The 7,789-nt window shown below is 36.2% G+C and overlaps 1 protein-coding gene across 1 annotated transcript; it reads left to right on the top strand.

Annotated features, from left to right (window-relative positions):
- The first annotated feature begins 325 nt into the window (after positions 1 to 325).
- On the top strand, positions 326 to 2,480 carry LOC126732825 (F-box protein SKIP2). Its single transcript, XM_050435858.1, has one exon. It carries the CDS (start codon positions 698 to 700, stop codon positions 2,309 to 2,311), a length of 1,614 nt encoding a protein of 537 aa, XP_050291815.1. The 5' UTR covers positions 326 to 697; the 3' UTR covers positions 2,312 to 2,480.
- The last annotated feature ends 5,309 nt before the right edge of the window (positions 2,481 to 7,789 follow it).

Here is a 7,789-nt window from a genome sequence, read left to right as displayed (position 1 = left end):
TTCAATTAATCATGATAATCATAATTAGAAAACAAAAGAAGTTAGTCATAGACTAGGGGAGAGAAAACATAATTAAAAATGGTAAATGTTGGGTGGGTCCCCCAATTCCCAACTCCCAAATTTATCATTCGACGGCCTTGATGAAGCAAGTTACAAAATCACACGCAAGCCCATTAACTCAAATCATAATGAAGAAATGTTATAGAGGGGTCCCAATTCTCAGCACCCAAAAAAACACATTAATCATTTTCATTCGACGGCCCAGATTAATAGCATTTTCAAAATCACACGCAACAAACATTAGAACGCAATACCATACATGATAATACCTAATAACGCATGAAAAAGCGCGTCCTTCTCAAGTGTTCGTAAGTGGATCATGAATCACGACACGGGTTTAGTCGGCCGTGGCGATCGCGACGAGGTCACGACTCACGCACGCACCTGCTCAAACTCAAAACTCAAACCCACCCCCCATTTGACGGGGCAATTAGCAAAGTAAATGTTCAAACTCAAAAACTCAACCCCACACCTCTCTTCCTATTCTATTATACATATTCACTTCCTCTCATATTATATTTAACCCTGTTTCTCTCAATCTCAATCTCAATCTCAATCCATCTCACCGTTTCTATTTCTGTCACTCTCTTTCACGGGAGCGTAGCTTTCACACAACACCACCAACCACTTTTTAATAATGGGCCAGTCCACTTCCAGCTTGGGTTCTCCGTCGGAGTTTAGCCAGTTTTACCCGAATTATCGGTTCAAACTCAGCTCATCGGCGGTTATCACGCCGTTTGAGTTAATGGAAGAGGCGGAGTTTTCCGAAAACGTCGCTGTTGGTCGTGACTACACAGCCGATCTTCCTGACGAGTGCTTAGCTAGCATTTTCCATTTCCTCGGCACCGGAGACCGGAAAAGGTGCTCGCTCGTTTGCAGTAGGTGGCTCAGCGTTGACGCTCAAAGCCGTCACCGTCTCTCTCTCAACGCTCGAGCTGATTTGCTCTCTTCGATTCCTTCTATCTTCGCTCGCTTCGACTCGGTCACCAAACTCGCTCTCCGATGTGACCGGAAATCGACTAGCATAGACGACGACGCTCTGGTCCTGATCTCGATCCGGTGCCGGAGCCTCACCAGCGTGAAGCTCCGTGGTTGCCGCGAGCTCACTGACCTAGGAATGGCCGCTTTTGCTCAGAACTGCAAGGGTTTGAAGAAACTCTCTTGTGGCTCGTGTTTGTTCGGCGCTAAAGCCATGAACGCAGTCCTCGATTACTGCACAGCTCTCGAGGAGCTCTCCGTGAAGCGCCTCCGCGGCCTACATGACTCGGCGGAGCCGATCGGTCCCGGCGCTGCGGCGTCGTCTTTGAAATCAATCTGTTTGAAGGAGCTCGTCCATGGTCAGAACTTTGGACCGCTTATAGTCGGTTCGAAAAAGCTCAAAACTTTGAAAATCATTCGGTGTTTGGGTGAGTGGGACAAGGTTTTAGATATGTTAGGAAAATTCAACACTGGTTTGACCGAAATTCATCTCGAGAGGGTTCAAGTTAGCGATGTTGGCCTCTCTGGCATTTCGAATTGCTCCAATTTGGAGATCTTGCATATTGTTAAGACTCCGGAATGTTCGAATTCCGGCCTTGTTTGTGTTGCTGAACACTGCAAGCTATTAAGAAAGCTTCACATTGATGCTTGGAGGACTAATAGGATTGGCGATGAGGGTTTAATTGCTGTGGCCAAACAATGCCCCAATTTACAAGAACTTGTTTTGATTGGAATGAATCCTACGTCGACGAGTTTAGCACCGATAGCTTCTAATTGCCAGAAGCTTGAACGATTGGCACTCTGCGGGAGTGGCACCATTGGTGATGCTGAGATTGCCTGCATTGCTGCGAAATGCACGGCCTTGAAGAAGCTTTGTATTAAGTGTTGTCCCATTTCGGATGTGGGGATTGAAGCGCTTGGTTTTGGTTGTCCCAATTTGGTGAAGGTTAAGGTGAAGAAGTGTAAGGGAGTGAGTACTGAAGTCGCGGATTGGTTGCGAGAACGAAAGGGGTCTTTGATTGTCATTCTGGATGCTTGTGAAATTGAACCATTGGATGGCAGTGGTAGTGAGCTTGGAGTTCAAGAGAGTGCCATGGAGCTCCCACCAATTGTTAGCCAAGGAACTATGGTAGCTGATGTTGCATCAAGTAGTAATAGCCGGATGACAATGTTTAGGACCAAATTTGGATTTTTCACTGGTAGGAATTTAGTGGCGTGCACTCTCAGGAGGTGGTCAAATGGTGAAGATGATGGTTCCAATTCCAACTTATGATGATCTTTGTAAGATTTGGAAATTTTGTTATTGCTCAAATCAATCCTAGTGTTTTCACCAGAATTCTTGTGTTTGTATTGTCTGTAACTGGTTTGTTTGATTTATTGTTTATTGTTGAACTGTATTAGCAAAATGAAAATTCCTGCAACAAAAGGTTGGTTTGGAAAAAGATTTCTTCCTGTTCTTGGTTAACAATCTATGCCAAATTGCTTCATGGTTGCACTTTTGTTGAATTGCTCTTTTAATTAGTTCTATTCTAGGATGCACGGACACCTCATTTGGGGTGCCATAACTGTGTCATATCTGTGTGGCACCCATGTCATAACAGTATCCTATTTGTTGTAATATGTTATATTTGTTGTATTATGTTATAATTCTTCAAAAATTACTTGTGTTTGCAGATCGTACTTGTATCTGTGCCCGGGCCCATGTTTGCGTCTGAATGGTTATATTATAGGCTTATGTAGCCCTTCTTTTACAAAAACTGAGCACAATCATGCTGTAATGTGAAGCTATCTTGTAAAATGAGTACAATAACAAGTAATTCATTGGTCTTCATGTTAGTTTGGGGCCTTTGGCATTACATAATTGTGGAAGTGCAGAAACTCTTAGTCCTATTCGCCTTGGAGATTTTTTTTTTTTTTTTGATATATTGGGTTTAGGATGATAAATCTTTAAAACTGTTGACTTGGTCTGAAAGGGTCAGAACTTTTTTTTTGTTTGAATGGTCCAACAGAATTTTATACGCGCGGTTCCTTAATTTTGTTTTTGTTGAAAAAAAAAAAAAAAATCGTCTTCAGAATTGTTATATGCTAATGCTTTGTCAAGATTCGAGACGTTCTTATTCTTTATGATCCTTGCGGTCTGAAACCGTGTTAATGTCGACAAATATTTTGAAAAGTTATGCTAAGAAGACTATTTTGTTAGGTGCCCCATCTATGGACCTTCGTAACTTCCATTGCTTTATGTGGTCTGAGAGGAGAGTATCTTGGCATTTTATGTGTTTTTGTGGACATATTCAGGTCAAACATAATAAAACAGTTGAAATTTCTGGTGACGCAGCTAGTAAGCTCCTGATAGGAAGTTATTCTAATTTATCGGTGGAAAAAGTTTATTTCCAAATTTTTTAGGAGAAACTTTCTTCCCAATCCAAAATTTTATCCCCAAATTTGTTAGGAGAAATTTTCTTCCCAATCCATTACAAGACGACAAAAATAGCCATTTATCTGTACTTTTAGTTACATAACTGTTTTAATAAGTTATATGATTCGTTTAAATAATATAAGTGGATTGTCTTATAAGTTGCTAGGTATTACATTAGAAGTGATTTCTTCAAACTGGTTCAAAGGAAAACTTTACCGAAGAAAGAAAAAACAAGATTTTTTTGATTGCTTATGTCCAAAAAAAAAAAAAAAAAAGATTCTTTTGATTGCTTATATGTCGCTTCAGTGCAAGACTTATTAGGTTTGGATATGACCTTATATTTATTGAAAGCAAAGTAATTGCATTTACATGTATGTTCAAATTGGTGGAGGTGGCAAAGCCTCGACTTCACTATCTTAAGTCTTAACACAGTTGATACAATTTTACCTATGCATTGCGTGCTCAACTTGGAATTTGGAAGTACTAAGAGAATTTGGCAAATTATATACTCTATAGTCAACACGTTTTAACCAAACATAAATCATGTGCGAGTGTCACAAACTATAATGGTGTGTTTCAAAATGTGCCAAACCTAGAGAAGTTGTAGGGCAAGGGAAAATATTTTTGCCCGTGCTTAATCTCATTTGAAATTTGTGAAAGTGAAAGGATGAAATTCTTTGGTATTGGCCGGCCAAATAAAAGGTGAGGGGTTTGTAAGCAAAGGATTCAGTGAATCAATCATCTATCATTGCAAAATTAATCCTCCTATCAGCTTACAAAATAAGGCATCTTACAATCCCATGAACCGTTCTTTGAATTGTTTTTAATTCCAAATAAAGAGAATCTAGATATCTAAATGTCCTTGTCTTAGTTATTCAGTGAAAAAAACAAAAATCTATGAAGTCTGGTTTAACTTGCTTATCTCGTCTATGATTCATTCAATATAATTTATACCTTCATTTGTTTAGTTATACCACTTTGATGCTTTACTAATCACTCCCCATCAAATTTATGCTCCACAATATACATTACATGAATGATGCCTGCAACATTCATCATTCATGTAAAGTTTCCAACCCCAAATTGCTATTGTAAGGTTACAATTTGGTTCCTAAGTTCAAAAGATTAAAGGATTTAAGATCAAAAGCCCAATACAATGAATTTGTAGATAATGAGTTAGAAAACTAAGCTCTAATGAGTTGGGTAACAATTATAACGGATCAAGATGACAAGAAAGTAAAGATAGATTGGTTTTATCCAACCTCGGATTACTAAACGTCCTCAGACAAGGTCCACGGCTCAATATATACTCTTGGGTCCTTTATCTCTACACCTATTTACATCCCCAAAACATATAAAAATAAATTAAAAAAAAAAAAAAAAAACTTCACTTTATCCATATGTGTATATCTAAACTTTTTTACATCCACGATACTAGTTGGTAAAAATAACAACTCATATAACAAGGTTGTATAATTTTTTTATTCACTAGTCTCTCCTCTTTCATCATTTATTCTCTATACATTCTCTCTCTCTATTTATTTTATTGGGTAGTTTATATTATTTTATTAGGTTGTATGTAAAAATAAGAACTAAGATATTGAAAGTATTGTTAAATGAATTGGTAAAATAATTAAATTAGTATTTTAGACTGTAAAATAGGTATATTTTTAGAAACCCGATGTGAATACTCTTAAGCAAACATAAGAAAAACATAAGAAAAGCAAATTGACCCTTTAAATTCTACTAATAGCAGGGCTTTCTTCATAATTTAAATTTTTTTAAAAAAATTACAGACTTACAGTAGGGCTTCTACTTATGGTAATATTAATGCTGAAATGCTTAATGTATTTTCAAAAATATGCTATTTTTGGGAAAACAATTATGTTATTTGTGGCTCTGCAAAACACACCTGACCAATCTGCAACAATGAGTGCCAATGTGAAAGTTTGTTATGCCAAATTGCCAATCTTAGTCAAAGTTTATATTGGTAAAAATCCAATTACCCTATCTTCTGAATCTTCTAAAGTAATGGCAGAAGACCTAACCTAGAATCCTCCTGTAATCGTGTTGGGATTCAATTAATTCATTCAACAGATTGAAGATGAGCTGTGATTTAGTGGCAGCTTCAATCTGATGCAAACAATTCGATCTTAGCTATCAATGTATAATTCATCAAACAACAATAATATCTTGCTTTTTAAAATGCACGTGCTTAAGCCTGTATTGTCAACCAATTACTTACATTCCACGATCGTAATATTCACCAAGTCGTCGCATAAAATTCATTATTAAAAAAAAAAATTAAAAGAAAAAAGAAAAAAAGAGAGCCGGTCGTTGCAACTTGCATCAAGTTCGTCAATCGTCAAAGTAATATTTGTCAATTTGAGAAAGTTATGAATATTGACCAAAATGAAATTAGACCATCCAATCCAGTGGCGGCTCTAGGATTTTCTTTTAGTGGAGTCAATACTGTTTTGAGCTAAAATTTTGTTGTGGAGAGCAAAAAAATAAAATTATTATTATTATTATTATTATTATTATTTTTGTATATACAATTGTCATGTTGCATACAATAATCTAACATAATATTCTAAATAGTATACAATACAACTATATTGTAAAATAGTCTAAAAAAATTATTAATAGTTTAAAGATCAGTAAGAAAACAATGATAGAATGTATATAAATAAATATAAATAAATAACTAATCATAATATTTGTCAAATTAATAATAATTTATTATAATCGTTTGTAATATCAATTAAATAAAAATATATGATAAAGAAAAATAGTAACACACCTAATAGTAGGTCTAAGAGTAAACCTTAAACTAAGGAAAATAAATAGTAACTTATATAAGACTTTTTGGACTCAAAAAACTATAGAACATTTATCAAACTACTTGATTAGATAGAAAGAAAATATAGAAGGGAGAAAGAGAAAATGAGAAAAGAATCATAGATGTAAATACAGATCAATTGGTTGTACAAGTGGTGTAATTTTTTGTTGATGAAGAAGAAAAGTGCAGGAAAAAACAGTTTCATTCTACCATAAATAGTAAAGTAAGCCAGAGTCCAGAGAGAAAGTTTATATATTTTTTAACAAATGAGCAATTTTAAGAGTAGTGTTACTGACAAAACATTTATGCAATAAAATCTAGATGACAAGTTGTTAAAGATATGTAAAAAAGTGATATAAGTTATGGGTTTAGATAAAAAGTCAATAACAATTTGTCACTTAAGCTTTCTTGTAAAAATATTGTGAAAATAGCACTAATATAATCATATTTCAAGTTTATTTCAATTAGATTTAAACAAAATTTAGAGTTAGGATGTTCGAAATTTTATTTTAAGGGTCAAAATTTTTTTTATAAATAATAATTTTTTTTTTGGGGGCCAAGCCAAGGGGTTCATTTGAACCCCTTGGGCTAGCTGTAGAGCTGCCCCTGATTCTATCAATCATTTGGTCCAAAATATAAAAATGGGTGAACTATGTATTTGGTCTATATCTATTACATTATATTTCAATTTGATCTCTAATTTTTCAATTGTGATAATTTGGTTTTTAGTCTTTTAGTACTGTGGGGCCAGAGGATTTGTGACCTTGGCCCACTTTACGTTGGGGCCCAAAGCCCGAGTCGAGGAGGAATATAGTCGAGGACCTACAGTGAAAACCCAAGTAGCCTTGAGATGTGGCCGAGGATGACTCTATCCTCGGCATCCCAAAGGCACTCCTAAAAGAAAGGGCAAGAACGGCATAGGAACAGTTTTTGGAAGAGCCGAACACATCCGTGTTGATAGATAAAGGAGCCCTGGATAATATGGCGACAAAGGACAAGGGAAAGGCTACCATTACTGCAATTAAATACTCTGCGTTAGACAGAGCAATACTTTTCAGCTTTTACAACCACCCCAACCACTTTGGGTATGGGCTGATGGGACAAGTATCAGCCTTGGAAAGTTGAACCTACACGTGGACGTTGGAAGATGGGTAAAGGCTAATATAAAAGGAGAAGTAAGCAGTCCAGAAAAAGGGACTGGGAAAAAAGGCCAAGAACCAGAGCCTCCCAGACTGCATCAAGGAGAAAGATTCCTCGAGCGAACATGGTTTAATTCTGTATGAACACCATGACTAACCACCGTTCGATGACCAAGGCCTAGCCTTTCAAGCCCACGCTCTACAAATTATATTGTTTGGGCCTTTTAACGTACGAACCCAAAACTGGTTTTAGGATCGTTACAAAATTGAGTCCTTACAAGTACCATGTAATTTAGTCTCTGTCATTATCTCTTGGATAAAAATTGCTAACATGGTTAACAGCAAAAATAAAAA

Source organism: Quercus robur, chromosome 6 (genome assembly GCF_932294415.1).
Source record: "Quercus robur chromosome 6, dhQueRobu3.1, whole genome shotgun sequence".
Lineage (NCBI taxonomy): Eukaryota > Viridiplantae > Streptophyta > Magnoliopsida > Fagales > Fagaceae > Quercus > Quercus robur.
The sequence above is the reverse complement of the archived record's forward strand: the minus strand, read 5'-3'. Positions and strand labels throughout refer to the sequence as shown.